Here is a 22937-nt window from a genome sequence, read left to right as displayed (position 1 = left end):
TTTCTCAGATTGCTTTAGTGACCTCCTCTGTAGTGCAGTCTCAGTGGTTTCTCCTGGTTCAAGCCCTAATCCTATACTCAATGTCAGCCCAGCCCTAGGAACGTCTCCCAGTTCCCAAACTAAATATAATGGCTCCAGACGTGGTGGCACATTCAGAGTCCACCATATAATCTGCTGGACTCAAACTCTAACCCTGACCTCAACCTCAGCCCTTTCACTGCTCCAGTGACTGCTGGTGACCCCAGATTTCAAAGGACTCACAGATTCACTCAACATGAGCTTTCGATTTTGCTGCTGTCTCCCCCAAATCCCCTTATTATCCTAGCCCATCAGTTTCTTCTGACAAAACTAATTCTGGACCTTCCCAAACTCATGCAGCCATCACCAGTACCAGAAGAAAATGGTCTCAAAGCACTCTGTGTCCTCTCCCCTTACTTTGCTCATCCGCCTCCACTGAACATTCTCATGACCTGACTTCATCTGTTCGTCCTGGCCTGGGTTATAATACTAATGCCATCAGTGCCTCAATGCCATCGCTTTCCCCTTGTCAAATACTAACCCTAACCCAAACTCTCACCCGAGCCATAAAGATGCAAGCTATACTCCACCTGCCTTAAAACGGGATCCAGGTGGAGCTGCTAGAATGCTTTTTTTTGGTAGAAACTACACTAAGATCTAGAGTCCCATGAGATGGGACTGGGGTTGAGTCTGGGGTTAATATCATTCTCCAAATTAAGTTGAGGGTTTACTTTAGGCTCACGTTTCACGGGAACCATGAGCTAGGAAAAAATGGGAGAGTGCTGACGGTGCGGCGTGCCTCTGGTCACCGGTGCGGCTTTTCCAAGCGAGTGGGTCGGGGAGCGTCCTGTCCCAGATTTCCCTGTCTGCTGTCACATGGATAAAATAAAAATTGGTACTGTAGGTGCACAGTCTGACAAAAGTCTTCCTTGGAAAAAACAGGCTTCAAGGAAGAGTACCTGATGTCGTCACTGTGAGATGACTGTGTTAGAACAGTTTCCTTAATTAACCTCCTGTAAATAAGGTGCTTTGATGGCCTGCAGCTCAGCGCTGGCACAGGGATCTATTTCTGAGGAGATTCTTCTGAATTCCAGAAGAGGTAAAGAAGCCTTGACTGAGAAGGTACTGTATCCAATAATAGCTCTAAAGTTTGCAACTAAGTCTTTGATCTCTTCTCTTTCATGACTCCACATCGCTTTTGAAAGATAGCTGAAACTTCAACCCCCACAGGAAAATTCAGCTTTTTTTTTTTTTTTTCTTATCCTGCTTATAAAAAATGCAGGCAGGTGGCAGGTCCTGATGGTGCAATAAGTGCGATGGAATGACCTTCCCTTCCTTGCAGCTAGGTGACAAATGCTCAAGAAATAGGAATAGAATAGAATAGAATAGAATAGAATAGAATAGAATATTTCAGTTGGAAGGAGTATGACAGCTACTCCTGTTTTACGTATAAAAAGAAGGTTTGGGATTTATGTAATCAACAGTTCAAAAACTATCAGAAGGAGAGAAGCTCCAGGCTGTTTGCATGCTTGCTCGCAACTGAATGCAGAAAAACTCGAGGCCAAAAGTCCACCCCAAACTGCATGCCCCCGTGTTGCAGACCACCCCCTCAAACCTGCCTGAGGATACACTACTCCATTTCCAAACCTGCGTTGAGTGACAGTCACCCGGCGGCACGGGGGGGGCCGGCCATCTGCACGCCTCTCCTGGGAGGCACGCACATCTGTGAGCGCATCCTTTCTGATTTGATGCCTCCCGTATGAAAGGAGGAGGCTCCTATTCCAACCCGTCCCCACCGTGCCCGTGGCCACGGGAGAGTAAAGCCGCGCACCCAGGGGTTGGTTCAGAGAAGCAGTCACAGGTTTTTCCATTGCTTGCCATTCAGACTTCCAAAGGTACTTTTTCTTTTCTCTGTGTTTTATAAAGTGCTGCATACACCTACTTTCAGCTATAAATAAGAAATAATCATGTGCATTTAACACTTATTAAAATTCTTTTTAAATTTGTATGCAAACGAGGAGCAGCCACAGGCTCCTGGCAGGTTGCCTATAAAGCCCTTTGTTCTGCAAAGATTGTACACCACTGATGAGGCAGATAAATTTGTCTTCAGTGCCATAGTCTTGTCTTTGCTCTGAATCTTTTTTATAACTACTGGAAGGTGTAGGTTGAGAAATGCTGGTTTGATTAGCTGGGCTTGTGGTTGGTCCCTTTTCATGCCAAAATCATTTAAGTGTTCCAGACATGGCATACACCCATGGAATCTACAAATATATCTCTCCCCAGTGCGTCATAATTCCTGGGGTAGTAAGTGATGAATCATCAGGATCTAATGTGAAGATAAGCTAATTAGCATTAATCAGAGCTCCTGCCCGAGGTGGGAAAATGCTAGCTGAGCAGTCTGTTGGCTGCCATCTGAGTTATTTAATTATTTTATTTTCATTTCTTTCGATTTTACAAATCGGGCTCTTCAAAGCTCCCAAGCTCATAGACTGGTAGTCTTCAGTGCCATGCAAAATTTAGCAACCCTTTCGTGTCCCTCAGTCTCCGTCCTGCCCTGATCTCACCCACCATCTCACTTCTTGCATCGCCTGGAAGCCCCCAGACCATGGCTGGGTCACGTTGTGGTGTGGGATGGCTGCTGGACTTAGAAGTTTCTCCCTGCAAGAAATCCGCCTGCAGTCCCCTCCCATTAAAATCATTCAGTGACTGTCTCCAGAATTTAAATTACTCTTAATTTATCACAATATCATGGAAGAGAGAGGTCCCATCACGTGTAGCAAGTGATGAGAAGTATTTCCCTTATGTAGAGTAGCTGTGGTATCAGACTATGTTCCCTTCTTTCTACTCTGGGGACTAACTTTGTGTAGAAATTTTAAAAATGATATTACAGTGTTTTTCTTCTAGTAATGTGCCTTCTAGCAAAAAATCCCAGGCAACAGGGATGACTGTAAATACTTCCTTACGTGTCCTGCCTGGGTGCCAGCTGTCTTACCCTGGTCAGGGCAGGGCTGTTGCAATCAGCATTCAAGTCTGTGGTGCAGAAGCATGAGGAATTCGGTCTCAGCAAAAAAGATGCCATCAAACACCACCCTCCGTGACTGCTGGCCTATTTGAAGGATTGCTTATGACAAATTCCTTTACGTATTGGCATCTGCAGCATGCCCTTAAATTTTGAAATGCATTGGCTTTGGTGGTGTGTCTCCTCCTCGGCATTCTCTGCGCACCTCGGGTTTGGTCGCAGAAATCCTGGTGCAAAGGGAACCAGGATTCAGGCTCAGACATTAGCATAAAGATAATTAGCTTCCAGTGAGACCCAAACGAGGACATTTTTTTTAAAGATGCTTGGGCACCCGATACGCAGCGTGGCACCGCAGGGAAGCTGTCACTGTCCCGCTGCCCCAGCACAGCCTTGCCTTGTCGGGAACAGCTCCTGGGCTCCTTGGGTGCTCCGGCACGCTGGGAAGCAATACCCAGTACAGCGGCGGGGAGGTTGCTGCAGCCGCACTGGGAGATGGGGGATGCACGTTAGCAGACCCCCCGGAGCAAGAAAAGGAAAAAGTTTTCTAGTCTGTGGGCTCAGGAGTCCTACAAAACTCAAGTCCGTGTGGCCCTTTGCCGTTGTGTGCAACGCGCGTCTTTGCCACCCAAGGACAGAACTGAGGTTATCTTTCCTTGAAACGCTGGAGATCTGCCACTGGAAATGCCTTTCTTTGCTCTGGATTTTGCCATGATCCTGTAACTTATAATTACACTGACTCTTGCATTACGGTGAAACCCGCCCCTTCCTTTTTTAAGCGTGGCACATGGGCTTTTTAGAGAAACCACCGAGAAGTTTCAGAGCGGGGTTGTGCTCCGTGGACTGCTGGGGTGGGTCAGTGAGTTTTACCTCTTGAGCTTGTTCTGATGTAGCATAATTATTCCTTTTCATATAAACACTGTTCCATAGGTCTGCACTGAGCTGGGGGGAAAAAAAAGCCAAACAAACAAAAACCGAAAATGCAGGAGCACATAGCTGCTTCTTTTACTATGGTAAATAAAAATACTTGGGCCAGCTGAGAAGGTTTGTAACCACCAGCAGATGTCATTGCAGCCAGCGCAGCTTAGGGCACGTTGGGTGAGAACAGAGGCACTGCAGGTATTCAGATAATACCCAATGGAAAATGAAAATAAAAAAATAAATCATAATCTCTGATTGCCAGGTAGCTCGTTCTTAGATCACTGGTAGCTAGTTTATAGTAGATAGAGTAGATATGAGGAATTAAATTCCGTGCTACAATTTGTTTTCTGCTGAATAATTATGCTTTATTAGTCCCAAGCACAAATTATAGTAATTTAAAATATTAATACTTTTTTTAAAAAGGAACACGCAAATGGATTGGGTTTTATGGGGCTAGTTAGGTCCTCATAACCTAACAAGCCAGAGGATTAACGAGGGCTGGTGGGGTGCTCCCCCTCCGCTTCTCAGTAACTTTGGGCGAAGTGCTCGGGGACTGGCGGGGTGAGCGTGCCGGTGCCCAGCAGCCTGTTTGGGGATGCAGGGCACCTTTTCCTTCCTCCCCACCGGGAGCTCGTGGGATGTTCCCGGATCGTGCTCCGTGCCCGATGCTCCGGTGTTCCCTGCCACGCTGGCCCCTCCGAGGCGAGGGGGGGTCTCGGGACCAGCAGCACACCGAGCCATGGGCTGCGCTGGGAGCCGGGGTGTTGATAAGAGGAGTGACTTAGTGCCAGTATGTGTTATCTTGGCTTCCCTCTGTTTTCTCCTTGGGTCTCCAGGACCTGGTCGTTTCTGGACACCCCTGTGTTACAGCTGTGTCGATGTCGGTGAAGCCTCAGCAGTCGTTTGGTCTCATCGTGGCCAAATCCCCCTCTAGCTGCACCATCCCCAGAGCCTGGCCAAATCTGCGGGCTGTGCCCAGCCCCTTCCCCCAAAAACTGCCTGGGTGACAACGTGCCATCCTTTCCCGTGCCGTGCTGCTGGGTGGGCGTGCTGCTGGAAACGGGACATCGAGAGCTTGTCTTTGTGTCACCTCCTGGCACGGGGTCGGGGTTAGCGTCGTACTGGAGTCGTGCTGCTGGGGGCTCACCATGCCTTGTCCGTAAGCGCCAGGTGATTTATTGCCATTTTCTCACCGGTTCAGAATAATTTCATGCTTCCTTGGTGCAGGCACCCTACAGATAAACTGTGTGCGGCAGCTCTGGGATGGCTAAGGGGAGCGGATCGCGGTTGCACCAGCTGCACGTTTTCTGTTAGCTCTTTCTAACCCATTTCTAATCCTCATAAATTCTTATGCTAATGGCTATAGAGTGCCAGGTGATGCTCCTCTTGAAATCAGTGGTGAAATTTGCTGTCATAAAGACAAAATAAGGAAAAATGCTCATTAGCCACTGTTCCTCAGTAATTTCTCCACTCCTTTTCTCTCTCTGGGGTTGGCAGACAGACGGACAGACAAACGCCACCAAGCTGAATGTAAGAGCTTGGTTGGTAACTGGTAGTTATTATTACACTACTGCATAAAATGTATAGAAATATTTTATATAAAATCTCCTGTTATAAGCAATATTTACTGTTCGCGTGGTGAAGATCACAACCAGAAGTGAGTCTGCTGAGCTCGATCTTGTTCAGATGCAGGAGATAACAGGTCTCTGCCCTTAAAAAAACACTTTACAGTTAAGAAATGCAATTGCTGTTAAACTCTTGGTCTGAATATAGCCCCGTACGAATATGAAACAGTCGCACCGAGGCAGATGGATGTGAAGATAAGAGAGATCGACTAAAGGCAACATTTTTCGGGCCGTGTCACCGGTCTCCCCATAACACAACAAACAAGTATTTGTCTTGTGGGAAGCTTGGGGTGACTAGTGAGGCTCTCGCAGGAACCCGGAGATAACCGGTGATGCAGCACTGTCACCTTTGCTCAGCGCACAGCCCCTCCGAAACCCAGCGCCTTTCATGTGGTGGGGCTGGGAACCGGGATCGGGGCGGTTCTGCTGCGGAGCCGGAGCTGGGAACGTTGCAGGGAGCACCTGCAGCTGCAGAACCTCCTCGTACCGAGGAGCGTGGCCGGGAAATGAAGCGGGTTTCCGAAATGAGTAAATCCGAGTCGAAGCAGAGGTGCTAAACATTGCAGAGCTCAACAGACTTAAAATTTCCTGCTGTTGTCAAACTCGCAGTTTGAGAGTGATTTTCTTCTCTACGCGCGATGCTCCTGCCGCGCGCGGCGTTGCAGAGTCGGCGTGCCTGACGAGCTGGTGTTGTTTGTGCACATCTACAAAAACAAAATGCAGCGGATAAAACACCTGAAATCTCCCAGGCTGGTGAGGTATAGCGTTTCCCACTTTCACAGTCTCTCAAAACCTGAATGAATGCCTGCCAGCACTGGAGATAACGGCATGTCTTTGGCCCTAGGTGAGATAAATCAGTGGAAAAACTTTCATTGACTTTGGCATGGATTGAATTAGGGAAGGAGCCTGTACACCTAAAAATCTTATTCTGTATCTAATAGTTGTTAGACTTCTGCTAAAAGCGGTTTGGAGATGCGGTGTGGCGTGTCCTTGCAGGAGCCGGTGCAGGAGATGCGGGTGCAGGCTGGGGAGCAGCAACCTGAGCATACGGGCACGTTATTCTGCCCTTGGGAGGGTCACCCCCAAACACCTCGACGGGGGACTTAGGGACTCGCCTGTTCTGAGGTAGAGTTTCCTTCTAAATCCCATCGACTGGGTCTTGGCTGCGTTTGGGGATTTATTTCTTTAGAAAGTCCTAGGCTGCTTTATGTCTTGCAATAGTGGAGAGCGCCAGCTAAAAAATTAAAGGGAAGATATTATATTAAGCGTGTGTTTTAAGAAGAAATTGCTTTCTCCATGTAGCACCTCAGATAAAACCAAGAGAGGTGTAAAAAAGCGTAATCCTTTATAATCTATATGGTTTTTACCTTTTGCATTCTAAGGAGCTTAGATGATGGACATAAGATAGATGGGTTTAATTTTTAATTGCAAACTTTGCAGGGAAAAATGTAAATCCTAACCCAATGGAAATAGTGTTTTAACTGGATTTTTCAGCACATGTACAATCCACTGGTTATGAAGAGCACTTTTACTTCAAAAAATGAAATACTAGTATAGGATTTGATTGCGTAGTAATGTTCTGAAGCGTTTTTTTTTTTACCTGTGGATCATTGTCCTGATAGCAAGAGAAGTTTTTCATTCCTGGACTTTCAGAAGGCAGATGTGGGACACACAGACTTCCAGCTCAGGCCCTAAATAATACCTAAGCTAAAAAATTGCTCTGTAGGCATGTGGAGGTTGTATGCATGCAGGTGTGATAGACATTTTTTTTTTCTTAGTATAATTGATGTTCTGTGTAACCTCAGTTTCATCATTCAGCAAATAGAGCTGTCAATTACTGTAACAGATCAGAGGACATTGCAAATAAGTTAAAAAAAAAGAGTCTGTGTTACAAAATGACCTACAGTTAAATAGCTGATCCCTGGTAGTGGGTTAAATTAGTTAATTATCTGGTCAGGAAAAAATCTGTGCCAGAAGCTTGATATACTGATGGTACCCTGGATTATCATCTGTTCTTCCTTACTGAATTCTTTTTCTTCTTCTTTTCATCTAAATGGGTGTAAAAGCTGGGGCAGTTGTAGTGAATCAGTTTGTATTTCATGGCAACAGCAGGCACAGAATAGGACCCAAATCAGCAAGTTCAGCAAACGCCTCCATGGAAACCCCAAGGTTTTTCTCATGTCAAAGAGGGCTGAAGCCCCCCACGGTCTCCCGAGGTGACCCCCCAGGAGGAGCTAAGAAACCACCCTCCACTTCCCAGCAAATACCCCAAAATGAGCTGCCTACACAGTCACCTGCCTTGGGGACACTTCTGGTGGCACCAGCATCCCATGCGGTGGAATGGCTGGGGTCTCGCGGTGCGGGCAGGTCCAGGGTGGGCAGAGGCAGACCTCGCAGGGACCGATGTACGGGGATGTACGGGGATGTACGGGGATGCGCTGGGACGCAGCCGCCCGCTTGCGCTTCAGCAGCCCTGATCCCTGCCTAGCCTGGGACCGGCTGTATACACACCCTTCTGTTTGCTCAGTTCTGCTTTGTTTAACATTTCTGGAAAACCTTTTTTCATGGAGTCCCGTGTCGTGGTTGACCGCGGGGCAGGGTGAGCTCTCAGGGCGAGCTGTTTTGGAAAACAAGCCTGACGTCAGCCAGGAAAGTTGGTATTTTAACATTTTTCCCCTTCACCACCTGCATGAAATGGTGATATCTCAAATTTGCGGTGATGGGAACAGACACACGCCTGCAGCCACTGCGCTCGGGCTGCTCTCCCCAGTCGGGGTCGGGCCACCCGTGGTCAGGACCCTCTTTGTGGTCAGCCAGCATGGTTCATGAACAGCAGCACGGTCCAGTAGAAGATTGCTATTGCAATCCGATCAGAGCATGAAAATACAAACAAAGATTCAGGATGAGCATGGCTTGTATCTGGGTCCTCTGCCTCCTGGGAAGGCAAGTGCATCGACCAGGAGGTGGCTTAAAACTCTGTCCTGGACCTAACCTTCTCCCAACAAAACTTGGGTGAAGATGCACCCTACGAAGAGTTGTGGTTTCCATGGCTTGGTTTTTCTCACAAAAATAAATAATGTTGCTTAAAATTCCTGACCCCATGCAGTCCTGGAACAGGTGGCGAGCTCCCATAGTAAGAACTAGATCATTAAAACAGTACTAAGATTTCAGCCCTTGTGGGTTTGCGCCCGTTGCTTCTTGTATTCAGATGAACCCCAAACTCAAAGCAAAACCAGGTTGAAAGAGCAAAGTTTCATCAATTATATTTCTCATCAAAACCATATGAAATTGTGACTTTCTCATTTTTTTGACATGAAGCCTTTGATCAGTCCTGCCTTGTGAACTTTTGATCAGCCTGGGTTAAAACGAAATCTAAGACCAGGCACATTTTGTGTGGTCTCTGGTTTCGAAGTGAAAATTTTTCATGTCTGTACTAACCATGTTATTCCCAGGCTGTTGTTCACAGTCACTCTCATAAAGCCATAGCCAAAAACTTACTGGAGCTCTTGGAAGAAATATGCTGAGAAGGCAACCTAGCTATAGCAGGATTCATTTATTATTTATTACTTAGCATAAAGCATAAAGTTTGCTGTGTTTCATTACTAGTCCAGGGCACCTCCTTGCACTGTATTTAGCTGTATTTAGAAAATGAGACTTTCAGACAGGGTCTGAAGTTTAGAAACCAGGTCTCTCAAAACTGCTTTCCATGCTGAGACCCAAAGATGAAAATAATCTCATGACCATCCACTCCCGTAGTAAAATCTTGTGCAATTATATCTATGAATCTCAATACCTGAAAAACAGGATCTGATGACACATGACAAGACCCAAGTTAAAATATGTATGACTTAATACCAGCACAGTAGGTAATCTTTATCATCACGAGTGTAGAAGATGAAATCGAGGCATGGGGTGGGGATGGCACAGAGCTAGAGTTACCTCATTTATTCCCATCCCTTACCTTGAGTCCTATTCTAAAAATGAGCCCAGTAAGTATTGCTAAATAGACTATTTAGACAATACTGAAACAGACCCATGGTAGAAAAATCTGAAAAGATGCCTCTATGGAGTCAGGGATTACTGTGGTACTCGGTGCATCCCTTCTCTCTTGGTTTGCTATCTCATTACCTAGTTTGTCGTGGGGAATTAGGAAATTTAGGCAGCAGAGCTGAGCGTTCCCCTTCAGTCTGAATCCGGCTCACATGCCGGGATCAGCCCACTCAGTCCTAAATCCGGCGGCTCTCAGCCAGGAGGCTCGGGCAGACTTTGCCCTGTGCCACTGATGGCCATGGCCATGGCCATGGCAGCTCCTCGCTGCTGTATGCAGGGATTAGCTGGCAAGCCTTTAAACTGCTCCTTGTTTTACATCTCATTGGAGGTAACATTTAAGGAACTTCTAGAAGTCAAGTGGCAGGACGAGATTAATTAGGATTCCTTTCTAATCCTAATTACAATGATATTTGCTTCCCACGATAGGAGACGTTCATTATCATATGTATAAGTTTGTTTCTTTAGTCTGTCTGCTTCCCTCCCCCCAACAAAAAAAAAGGTTAAATAATATTTAATACATTTCTACAGTCATTAAAAAAAATCAACTCTTTTTAATCTGGTAAAAACATCAGATGGGCAGAGGAGAAAACCATTCAATTCCCTATTAATTTCCCTTGCTCTCTAATTATATGCAAATCCACCAAGCCCAGGTTTTAATTCAGCCATTCGCATTAAGAGATCAGAGAAAGATTCAAAATGGGAAAGCGGAGTTTGACGTATCATTGGGGGCTCGTACGAATTCGACTGGAAGATAAATTCCACGTTTTAATTAAAATGTTTATTCCGCTCTGCACAATAACGCTTGCTTGCTTTCAGAGGAAAAAGGGGGTATTAAGCATTAAAGGAACTAATTCCTCCTATCAAGAAAATTAGGATTTCTCCCAGGCAGACACAGGGTATCATCCAGGATTAGCGGCTGTAGCATTCTTTGTAAACATGTCACCCTTGAAAGTGAGCAACAAGGAAAGCTGCTATCGCCTTACAGCTGCAGGGTGTCAGTAAAGCATCCCTTCGGCTCCAGAGGGGATTATCTTCCCTCCCCATCCTCCAGAGAGCCGTTTATCGTGGAAACTGGGAAATAAAGTGTGAGCGCAGATTAGGATAATGCAGGGGCAGCTCCGGGCTGGGCAGCGGGCAGCCTCTCCCCTCTCCTGCCCGGGGGTCACCGATGGGTTTTGGGGATCCCAGTGGGGAGGGATGCCCCTCGCCGCAGCCCTCGCCCCTTGGGCTTCACAGCTGGTTGGCAAAATTAATCCTAGGGTGGGAGTGACATCCCGAGCCGCAGCCGGCCATCCCCATACTGTCCCAGCAGCGATGCTGTGGAAAGGTCTGGGAGAAACCCTGGAGAAGACTCGGAGCAGCCACCGTTCGTTCATTCGTGGCCATCCCTGTTGGAAATGCGCTTGACATCCGTATAAATATCAAAGGATTTCACCCGAGCAGGGAAATGCGTACCCAGGAATGATGATAACTATTACAAATTATCATCCCCAGTTGTTTCATCTTATCTGTTAATTAGCCGGTGGCATGTGCTTGGGCATGGCCGCCTCCGACATGTTAAAAGATCTTCTCTTGGTGTCGTCTGATGCTGTGCGGGTGCGTAGCCTCAGCGGTCGTACGCAACGGGAGAAAGCTTTCTCTGAACAAGTCAGCAGCATTGTGATATCATTATTATTGTTATTATTATTACTGTTACTACTATTATTTTTTCACAGCGCAGTCACCAAGTCGGGGATTTACTTTCAGATGAGGTGAGACACTTTTGATTTGCTGTCTTTTTCTTTTCAATCAGTGATGTTCTCACGTGGTGAGATCCCCCCTGAAGAGGAGCTTTGAGACTAGCAGGTTGAAAAGAGTAGGGTAGGGCACGGTAGGGTAGAATAGAGTAGAATAGCATAGCATAGCATAGCAAAGCATAGAATAGAATAGAATAGAATAGAATAGAATAGAATAAGATAGAATACAATAAAACAGGAACTATGCTGCCTGCCAGGAGGGTCTGGCAGCCATCCCATCCCAAGCCTAAAGACAGGGACAAAACTCATGCAACGGGTCTCCTGTCCAGGTCCTGGGGTGACAGCGGTGACACCAGCAGGACGGCGTCACCCACGGTGGCCGTGCACCCCGGCACCACTGCGTTGCAAAGGGGCAGGTTTCGCCCCCTCTGATGTTCGGAGAATCGAAACGCCTTAAATCACATCAGAGTTTTTTTGCGTTGTGTGTTTTGTTAACTCCCCTGCGCTCTTTGAAGTACATGGGCTGGTTTTGTTTTTGTTTTAAATGGAATGAAAAAGCCCAGCCGAGCAGCCAGGAGCCCTCTCCTGATGCCTAGGGGACATGTAAGCAAACATTTGCCTCCAGAAAACTGTGCGGCACTGACACCTGGAGGGTTCTTGTTGGGCTGATTCACTGCCAGATGCACCCAGAAATCTCACGGGATTTTCCATCTGCTGCTGCTGCAGCACGTCCCAGGCAGGGAGGGATGTGACAACCCGGCGTCAAAGCCACTTCAGTTCAGATCCAGGACCCAGCTAGGGCTGGGCTTTGCAAATGGTTTCTCAGAATAGGTGAAAATCCCGCAAGCTGCTGGTGTCTGAGACCATGATGCAGCTATCACAGGGCAAACCCTCTGCCTTTCACCAAGCCTTTGCACCCAGAGATTCGGCCGGTCCTGTGCTACCTGTGAGCTGGGTACACAGAGGGTGATGTCTTCGGTCCTTTTAGAAAGTGTCTTGAGCCTTACCGAAGGGCGTGCTTCGCCTGTGTGTCATGCTTTTATTTTGCTTTCTTCCCTTGCCCTCTTGGACATTTTCCTGATTAATTCTGGGTATCAGACCGACCGCTCGCCTTTGAGAAGCGGAGCAAAATAAAGGAGGTCAGATATTATCAGCCTCCACGGGTCAAGTAAGTGACTTCTCATTTGAAGCCTCAAGTGTTACCGGTAACTCCAGGGTTTGCAGCTTTTGATTCAAATTCGCAGAACCACGTAGCATGAAGGGGACAGAGATTTGGGGTTTTTTTTTTTCTCCATAGCCCAGAACACAAGAGAGGCAATAACCAGGGATGGATGTTGCAGAACAGGGGAGATAGATAGCTGGGGGTGTGATGCAGCCCCGCCGTTGTATTGCCCTGGCACTTGGGAGAAAATAGCTGGGGTTTGGTGTTGGAGTACAGCCCCCGGGTTATATTGCCCCGGCATTTGTTTCCACGAAGCCAAATGTCGCTGTTGCCCTTTGTGGCAGCCGGCACATGGGGACCGGGGGGTGTTTCTGTCCCCTCCTGAGCAGATGCAGTGCTGTGAAGCTGCTTTTAGCATGGTGGCAGCAGCATTTCCCGAGCAAGGCAAGTGCTGAGCAAGGGGACTTTCTGCACAGTTGAGGAGGCTTCTGGAGTGAGGTGGCTCTTCTGCTGAATGTGATTGTAAACATGGGGTGGTGATGCCAAAAGTTCCTTTTTCAGGGGATTTCTCCTCTCTGGTATGGGGTGTACTTGCCTCCGCACTTGCCCCCTGTCACCGTAAGAGAGCAGCCTCTGGGAGGGACTTTTGTTCTTTATTTTTCCATGCTTTTTTTTTTTTTTTTAGTGAAGAACCACCTACATCTTTCTCTTAGAAGATAAATACTTGAGAAGTGAAACGGCTCTTCCTGTGCCCGTAAACGGTGAAAAGCTCAGCTATTTCCCCTGCAGAGTTTAACTTAAAAATAATAACCATCATTGCTTAAAAACAGAAACCAGCAGCAGCACAGAAGGTCACTGAGAACTTCTAAAAGGTTTTGAAGTTCTTTCCCTGTATTTTTCCCCATCGTGTCTGGAGCTTGGCCACCCCTCTGGAGTGCTGGGGCATGGAAGGTGTTAAATGCCGGGGAACTTGTCCCCTGGTACCCAAGCCGAGTCCCCTAACCCCGCTGTGATGCACCTCCGAGTCACAGGGGAGAGTCAGCATCACAGGAGCTGAGCTTTGCCGCTAAGGCGAGCGCATCCCCTTCAATGTGCAAAAAAGAGCAGGGCTGCGCAGGGACCTTATTCGCGTTTTCAGAGCAGAGCTGGGTTTTAAAGAAGCTGGAAGAAATCAGAGGGAAAGGGAAGAGTTGAGGGAATAAATGCTTCATCAACCACAAAACGTAGAGCGCACGGCTAAAAACCTGAGCAAAGACAATATTTGGACAAAAACCTGAGCAAGGACAGTATTTGGATAAAAACCTGAGCAAGGACAGTATTTGCCTGTATGGGCGATGTATATCTTCAACCGATCAGCTCCTTGCTGCAATTCATGTGCAGAATTAATGCAAGAACTAATAGCTGCGTGTTATTACTTTCCCTTTTGTTTGACTGCTGCCTGTAAGCGCTTCTGTGCCAGCCAGAGATGGGGTGCACAGGGCAGCGGGGCTCTTCTGGTCATGGGAGACGTGGTCTTCTGGTCCCTGGAGGAACCTTTGGTGGTGCTGAGGGTAAGGGCCAGCTCCAGCCCTCCGTGCTGCAGCCGTGCTGGGTGGCCCAGGCCTGGGCAGGGGCAGGGGAGATGATGCTGCTGCTGCTAAAATTTGGCTTTGCTGGAGGGGTGCATGGCTGGGTGAGGGCAGTGCCTGCGCGTGGGTGGCTTTAACTTTCCCTGTTTCCTTTCTGCTGCGGCAGCGGGCTGGGGCAATGCGACTGCAGCAAAAGTGAGAAAAGAGAAAAAAAGTGTGCTGAGACGAGAAATGAGTCGACGCTGCCTTCGCCCGCGGGCCGCCGAGGGCTCCAGCCCCGGCGCTTGCAGTCAGCGCCGAAAACGGTCTGCAGCGGGTATTTGGGGTGATCTTTTATCGCAGCATCTCCTGGTGCAACACCACAGGGAAACGAGGGGTGAAGGTGTCTGCTGACATGGTCTGGGGCCCCAAGCTGGGAGATTTTGTCAGAACTCGGAGGTCCCCTGAAACTGTGCAGAGCTGGGTTTGAGTCACGGGCTCCGGGTCCCCGAGTGCCCCGAATGACAGCGTTGCTGTGCAAGCCCTCCGAGGAGCATACCCGATGCTGCGGGACGTACCCAATAACATCCCTAATAATTTGCTAATTTGGATTGATTGTTGGATAAAGAGCAAAAAGCGCGGTCCTGCCGGTAACGGGTACCTTCCCCAGGAGCGGTGCATGCTCAGTGCAGCCTGACCTTATACCTTTCTTTTTGTAGCATGATGACTAATTTTGCAGTGAAAAGGAATTAATTCCTCATTGAATCAGCAACAGCAAAACTTTGTAGGTTTTGTTTTTCATAGCTGGCGTATCGACTCATCTCGCCCTCTCTGAGAAGTGACGTCGAAGCGAACGCATTTGGGGCAACTTGGGGCCGGACCGCAAATCTGCAGCCCGTGTGCCCTCACCCAGGGCTTTCAAAACCCCGCAGGCACCGGAGCGGGGCAGAGGAGCACCCAGACGTGCTCGGAGCTCATCCCATCCATCTGCCTGCTCTGCGCCGGTACCGACCCCGGGGGCTGCTCCCAGCATCCAAACGCATGGCACGGCCGGTGGCACGGGGCTCTCAGGCTGCCCAAAACCCCCCTCTGCCTCGACGGTGACGGCCACCGGCACGGCACAACCGCCAACCCGAGCTGCCGTCCCTCGGCCAGGCCCCTTGCCCCACGCCGGCCGCTGCCAGGCTAGCCCACGACTTTTTCGTTTCGCTATTTTTGGGGCCGGCGATGTGGGAAAATTTGAAAGTGATGTGACTAATTTCGCCTCACCGCGGCTCGGCTCCCCGGCGAGGCTGGAAACCACAGCGCTCTCCCCGGCTGCCGGCTTGTGCGCCAGGGCGCTTCGTGCAGCCGTGCCACGGGGGGACGGATCCTGCACCCTCCAGGATGCTTCCAGCCTCCCCTCGCCCAGGAGCCTGCTGCCAGGGCCAGCACGGCCCCGGGGTGATGGGGGCATCTGGCTCCGGGCATCAAAAAGGGGTTTTGGGGTTTTTCTCTCCCTGCAAACTCCTCTGCATCCATGGAGAGGGGCTGCAGGGATGGATGGTGGCTCCCACGGTGCAGGGCTTTCCAGCAGGGTCGTCCCTGCTTTGCTTGCTTTTAGGCTGCCCACAGGGATTTGGGCTGTGATCAGCGGGATGTGTGTTCGGTGGCTGGAAGCTGAGGTTTGTGCAAGGGGCAGGCAGCACCCCGTTATCCTTCACAGGGAGCGCATCTCCCCTTGCAGGCACATCCCCAAAGGTGCTGGACCCCAACCACACTGGTGCTGTGCACGGTCCTGACAGTCTGTCCCTTTTCCCTGGCCTGCAGGGTCCCCGTGTGCACGGGGTACCTTTTGTGCATGGGATACCCTGTGGGGGGGGCACCCCATATGTGCGTGGGATCCCCCGCGTTTATGGGACCCACAATGCCTGCAGCTTCCCGTGTGTTTCAGGTCCTTTATGTGCATAAAGTTCCCTACGCCTGTGGGGTCCCCTATGCCGATGAGATCCCCTATGTGTTTGGGGTCCCCATAGGCTGGGAGCCCCCCCACTTCTCTCATGCTGACTCTGCAGAAGTTGTTCTCAGCTGGAGCCCAAATGCTACAGCTGCTTTCCCGCGATGAAGCCCCAGCTGGCTCATCTGCAAACGCAGAGTCTTTCATTTCAGAGTAGCTGTTAAAACATCTTGTAAAAAAAAAAAAAAAACATGCAGAAGTGGCACAGCAGGATTAAGATGTCCAGAAATCCTGTGGAAGAAACTTGAGTGGAGTTTTCCCCACTCAGAGTGGGGAGCCAGGTGATGCTGTGAATGATGCCCTGTTTTTGCAGGAAGGTGATACTGCACGTTCAGAACTGGCTGATGGCGCGGTACATCTCCTGGGGGCTTCGGGCTGACTTTTATAAAGTGCAAGCAAATTCTTAAATTCGTTCTATTGTTTCAAACATATGGGAAATCTGTAAAATATGAATTTCTTTCCTACAGAACAGCATCATCTATGTGACTTTGCCTTAAAAAACAATCTGTGAAAAAGCCAGCTTTTCACTTAGGTTGTTTTTGTTCAAAATCTGGGGAAAACATAAAAACTCTTGATATATAGTCATCAAAACTGAAAAGGAGTTATTCCTGGGAAGGCTGCTTTGTGCCTGTGTGCAACAGGGCAGATCAAGATCAGCCTTGTAAGATGAGCTCCTGTATTCGGTTGATGTAACCTGAATTGTGGCAGACAGGTTTACTCTTCTCCTTTAATGTATTAAACAACTCGCCATGGTGCAGGTCGGGTACACAGCTCCGACCGCCCTGTACGAGGACTGATCCTGGGTGCAGCCATCATGAAATTTAACAAAACATTTTTCACTAAATTGGGCACCAAGTGTTGGAAGGGGCAGTAGAATTAAGCTACTTTATTTTAGTTATGAATTGCCTTCTACCAGAAAATTAATGAAAAAAATTCCCGTCCATAGAAGCAGCGGTGGAGCCCAGCATGGGTGGGATGCTGGGATCCCCAGCAGCCACCCAGGCAGCTTGGTGTGACCACTACTGCTTTTAATAGCTGCTTTCAATTGCTGCAAAGAATAGTTTTCACAGGTTGCAAAACATTCACTTCTTTTTTTTTATTTGTTTCTTTTCCTAAACTGATCCAAGCAGAAAAAATTCTTTAAAATTTTTTCTAATGTTTTCACAGAGCTAAAAACCCAAAGAGTTTTGCCAGCCATGGAATTTTTTTTGGTTTGATCATTTCACTCAAAGTTTGACTTTTGACCTTCCATGCTACATTTTGCTAAGATTAGCTTTAAAGTTTAAAAGAAAAATCCTTTGTCAAGCCACCAAAGTAAAGCTACTCATTTTTAGCATGTCACGACTAAATAGATCAGTCTTTAAAAAATGAGTCAAAATACTTGCTAACACGAGGTGCTTTCCAGACAATGTTTGATTACAATCTGTCACCGTTTTCTAATGAAAAACCCACATTTTGTTTAAAAAACCCTAATTTATAGTTCTGAACAAACAGCATCTTCCCGGCAGCTTGTATAATCCCGCGGCTGCCCGTGGCCAGAGCATGCTGCATTATCCCCTTGTGTAATGTGGGATGGGAGCAAAGGCGAGGGATGCTGTTCCTGGTCCGGCAATTCGGAGCCAAATAACACTGCAGCTCTGATCGCGAGGGTGATCCTCGCGTGAAAGACCTGCTGGGTCTGTGTGTGCTCAGCGAAAGGAGAGTTTTCTAGATAGCCTCGAGCTTCTATCGCAATCAGACACCCGTGCGTGAGTGGTGAGGTCTTCTAATTTTGCCTTGCCAACAATTAGTCTTTCTTAATAATTAATGTGACCGTGTTTTCTCTTTGCTCATCCAATTACCTCTAGTTATTACAGTCACTTTTTGGCTTCAAAGCGGGAGCTTCTTCCCTCACAGTCAGGCTTTTTAATTATTTTCAGCGAGGTTGGTGGGGGCCGATTCAATGCACTGCGGCGTCGGTGCTCGCCCCGGCGCCGAGCAGGCACCGCTCGCCGGGGAGGTGGGCACTCGGGAGAGTTGCGATTTAGCAAATTTGAGAGGGAAAAAGGCCCTCCGGGCTTGCAAAACCCATTCTGCTGCTCCGTCCCCTCTGGAAATACCATTCTGGTGTTGCTGTAAATGCGCCTCTTCATTTCTGTAGCGAGGTCGTGGCTGCACAGCTCATTCCCCGACCTGCCCTCAAAGGGCTGTGCTGGCAGAGGTGAGGCAAAGCTGTCCTCAGAGCCCTTTCGTGTCCCCCCGCGGCTGCCGAAGGACGGGAGGTGACTTGGGGTGACTTGGGGTTGGGGTCATGACGCTGGGCACAAGCTGCGTTATTTTGGGTGGGTGGGTAGGCAGCAGCTCCGTCACCGCTGCTCTGAGCTGTATTGAAACGCGGCTGTCGGGAGGAGACGCGATAAGATGCTTCACCAAACCGCAGCACATCCCCATGATGTCCCGACCAGCACCACCCCGCGTCCTCCCAGGGGACCTGCTGAGAGGAGACCAAACCAACTGCCCTCGTGTTAAATCAGTCCGCTCGGCACAAAACATTTACATCAGGTTAATTTTATGGCGTAAAGACATTGTCAGCTGATAAGTTCTGGCTTTGAAAAGCCTCCTCAAAGTTCATGCTCTGCAGCTGATGTGCAGGAACTAAATCTAGACCTTGTAAAAAAGAGGAACTGATACCTTTTCTCTGGCATGTAGGTTTCTATAAACGAGGTACGATTTCACAGCGAAGACGCGTGCGGCAGCCACAGCACATCTGGTGAAGACCAGAAGCTGCAGACACGGCCATGGGCTGTGACCATTAGCAGCTGCGGTGTTTAAACTGGGGATCAACACTGAAGGGGTCTTCCTTGTTTCTCCAGATCTTTTTGCGATGTTTCCTTCTTCCTTTGGTTGGTTCAATCTGGGAGACAGGTTCCTGTACCAAAAACTCCCTAATGGAGGAAGCGGGAGGGGGATGAATAGCCTCTTGGAGAAATTTTTGTCTTACCTTCTTTCTAAGCACCCTTCCCCACCAGCTTTTTATGACTTTAAAGAGTAGGAGAAAAGTTTTTGAGCGAAGGAAGTGCAAATGTAGAAAGGACATGGGGAAAGCCAGCTCCTCTTACTGGTGAAACATCTTGTTTCCCATCTGAACTGATGGAAAATCTGAGTAACTGAGCTGCAACCTATTGTACCACCAAGCTACCATGTTCTGCTTTGATGGGGAAGAAGGACAGACTCTGCCTTTGCTGTAACCACACGTGCTCTGCGCTTTTCACTGTTGAGGTATCCTGTGGATCAGCATCAGGACTGTTGAACTGCCTTTGTAGTGGTCTGTGTCTTCCGTCATTGCTTCAAAAGCTGTTAACAGTCGTCAGGCAGCGAGGCTGGCTGGTGGATGGTGCTGTGCTTTGGATCAGGCACGGTGCAAATGGGAAGGAGAGATCTGCCCCACTTCGAACAGCAGAAGTGCTTAGGCTGAGGTTTTTAAAACAGCTCAGCATCGAGTTCGTTCTGCTCCAGTGTCATGTTAAAATGTACGCGTACAGCTGCATATCCCTAATTTAGGCTTTCTGCCTCTTAAATAAACTAAACCGTAGCTAATTTTAGAAATATCACTGAAAACCTATTCTTATCTCATTTCATGGGCAAGAACAGTAAAAGCTCAGAGCTCCCAACATGTGTTTAACTAAGCAGGAGCCAGCCCTGCTCTCACTGGGAGAACCACATAGCCCATGGCCCTGCTGCAGGACAGGAACACCTGTACCACACCAGTTTGTGCTGGGGAGGGGGGGTTACATTCCCGGTATCCCACTGTACGCAGTAAATCTACACCTGGTAAGCATCGGGAATTAGGGTTTTCATTCATTCTTAAATGCAAACCTGCATGCCTCTTGGGTTTTATTTGCATGAGCAAACCTTTGTGGGAAAGGCAGATGTAAAGCGGCATCTCCATCGGTCTGTTTTCCTTTCCGCTCCATGGGTTTCCTCCTCGGAGCAGCGATGCAAAACACAGGACTTGCCCAGGGCTCTCGGGCTGCTGTGCAAGCAGGTCGGAGTGGCAGGGAGAGGTCCAGGACAGCTCCTCCAGAGCCATCGGCTCCGGCTGCACCACCTCCACCAAAGCTGACTGGCGTTCCGTGCTCGCTCTGCCTGAGCAAAATCATTACCAAAGTGAAAGGCACCAGTGAATCAAGTCCAGAGATCACAAATGACTTGTCAGAAGTCACGCAGCAAATCATCTGTAGATGTCCTGGTGGGACGCGAGAGGTCTGGCTAGCAATACCTGGCTCCTAGCCCCTGGAGAGCTGTCTTACCTGGTCCGTTCTCATTTTCTCCCCCGTTTTGGGGTGCTGTCAGTCCTTTTTCTCTTTCTGGATTTATCTGGGACAAATCCTAACATTCCACCACCAAGGCGAAGTCATTTTGGGTTTAAAGGCAACCATGGGCGAAACCGGGCATGTAGGGAGCAGCTTGAGACGCTCGAGGCGAGGAGGCTGGCAGTAGACGGCAGCGTGTGTGTGTGTGTGTGTGTTTTCCTTACAGCTCTTTTGAACAGGTTCCCCTCTCTCTGCTCCAACACGCAGAAGTACTCCCAGTTGCGTTCACAAAAAAGCGCCTTTTACAAAGATGTTGTGCTCCGATGGCCTCGCCGTGCATAACCAGGAGTAGCTGCAAGAGGAGACCGGATTTTTCTTTTTTAAATTTTCCTGTGTTTGTTGCATCCCCAGTGCTGCCTCAGCTCCCTCTGGTCCTTCTCTGAGCACTGGCGCTGGGACCGAGGGGGATTTGAGCCCGAGGGCTCACTGGTGACCATGTCATGTTTTCAAAGGCATTGCCCTCAGCATGGCTCTCCCTGCTTGAGAGCCCCGGTTAGGAAAGCCCAAGCGTGGCTTTCAGAGTGAATGTGCAGGATGTGAAAGTCCAGATTTAGACCCTGTGGTAGCACAAGGCAGAAAACAAGAGCAGTGCATTGGGTAACATGCTTGTAGCATTCATCCTGGAATAAAAGATACTGGAAATGAATTAAAAAGTTCTTCTGAATTTCGAAAACTTCATGTTGATTTGGGCTGTTTTCCACCTACCCGTGCAATCGTCTCCAGCTGTGGTTGCTGCTTGGTTTTTGGATTTTTCTTGCAGATTGCTGCAGTGTTTATTTAAGTAGGCAAGGGCATTTTCTGCCTTGCCCTTGAGAGGCACTGGGGACTTTTAGTAATTCCCAGCCTATCTTGCAATGACGGGACTGCAAAGGGCACCGGCCCTCGTTGCTCACGGAGCCCGACAACTTCTGAGCCCTCACCCTCCTTGTGTCTTGCAGTCCAACAAAGTTCCCGTCGTGCAGCCATCCCACGGAGTCCACCCGCTCACCCCGCTCATCCCTTACAGCAACGACCATTTCAGCCACGGCTCCCACTCGCCCCACTTGCCCGCCGACATCAACCAGAAACAAGGTAATGGCACCACTGGGGATCTGCGTGGTGGGAGGGGGACAGTGCTGGAGACCACTGAGATCAGGGCTGTCCCCTTCCTGGTCTCAAATCAATGGCAAAAGTCAAGAGCTTTGGTCAACTGGGGCATCGCTTAGCAGTAGGAGTTTATTTAGCTTATGGGCAATGCATTGTAATTCTGGTCAAGAGGCGTTTGATATCAAAAGTGCCAACCCTGCTGATCAAGTGTGCTCAATTCTCTGTGCAAGCTGTCCTGTACCTTGAGACCAGACCAGAGCCTGCGAGGTGATGCGTAAGAGTCAACCAGAAAATGGAAAGTAATCTTTCCTTTGACTCATACCCAGACTGTTGTCAGGTTGTCATTTTGAGAAAATAAATGCTTGAAACAGGAAATATTTTGACTAAATAGGATCGGTGTCTGGTAGCTAACTGGATTGTTATATGTGTGTGTCCATAGCCACATGTTATGTGGTTGTCACATGGTTTGGCTCTTTGGGTTCCTGTGTGAGTCCAGGACACGTCAATTAGCTCATGAGGCTACAGAGGAAAGTACAGTAGGTAGAGGTTAAACCCTGAACTGTAAAATTCAGGTCTGTGCACAGGAATTCACCCCAGCCCATCATTCTTCATGGGTTACTGGCAAGCTGAGTATAAAATCAAACTTTCGTCAATGTTACGTTAGTGCAACAGAATCTTTCAACGTCTGTTCAGATTACCCAGGTTTTTACACAAACCTGGTCTTGATTTCTTGTGAAGGAAAGAAAATTCACAATTTTGTGTCAAACTACATTCAGGAAGGGATTCAGGGTCCATCACAGCCCAGAAACCAGTGCAAAAACAGAGGTACAAAACCAGCTGTTTGACTGAGGCAAAGGCCTCCATCCAAGAGTGATCCAAACTGTCCCGGAGACATTGGCTTCACCAAGTTACCATCATTGCTAAAATGATGGGATATTGAGGATGCTCTTGGCTGGAGGATGTGCTGAATTATCCCTGGTCTGAACCCAGAGGCCACGTTCTGGACTCATCAGGGATGCTGATGGGGAGGATTTAGGTCCGGTGTAAGAGACTCCCAGGCACATCTTGGTTTTCTTCCAGCCAGCACATGGCTTGTCAGCCACCAGAGCATAATAAATTCAGCAGAAAAATATGAAGAGTTAACAAAATAAACCTATTAAAAGCTCAGCTAATGGCAGATTTCCGAATCTCGAGAGGAAGCGTGCAGATTTCTAAGTCTCCTGGGACGGCGACCCAACACACCTTCCTTCACGCTGCCTTTGCAGATGCTTTGCAGAGCACAAAAGCCCCTTCCCATGAGCTGCCTCCAGGGACGCGCTGTTAGCCTGGAAAGCCTTAAGCAATGCAGGAGCAGCTCACCCAAGGGATGAGCTGGTTATATCCCTCCATGGAGGCTACGATTAGCACTGGAGTAGTCCCTAAGCATTC

At 48.6% G+C, this 22937-nt stretch overlaps 1 protein-coding gene across 4 annotated transcripts in view; it reads left to right on the top strand.

Annotated features, from left to right (window-relative positions):
• The window catches only part of TCF7 (transcription factor 7), a 74771-nt gene that overhangs the window by 29329 nt on the left and 22505 nt on the right, over positions 1-22937 (top strand). For all 4 annotated transcript variants that reach the window (XM_069772968.1, XM_069772967.1, XM_069772969.1 and 1 more), the window contains exon 4: positions 21362-21494. In XM_069772968.1, the coding sequence (XP_069629069.1) occupies positions 21362-21494 (133 nt within the window). The remainder of the gene's footprint in view (positions 1-21361; positions 21495-22937) is intronic.

Source organism: Haliaeetus albicilla, chromosome 27, assembly GCF_947461875.1.
Source record: "Haliaeetus albicilla chromosome 27, bHalAlb1.1, whole genome shotgun sequence".
Lineage (NCBI taxonomy): Eukaryota > Metazoa > Chordata > Aves > Accipitriformes > Accipitridae > Haliaeetus > Haliaeetus albicilla.
The sequence above is the reverse complement of the archived record's forward strand: the minus strand, read 5'-3'. Positions and strand labels throughout refer to the sequence as shown.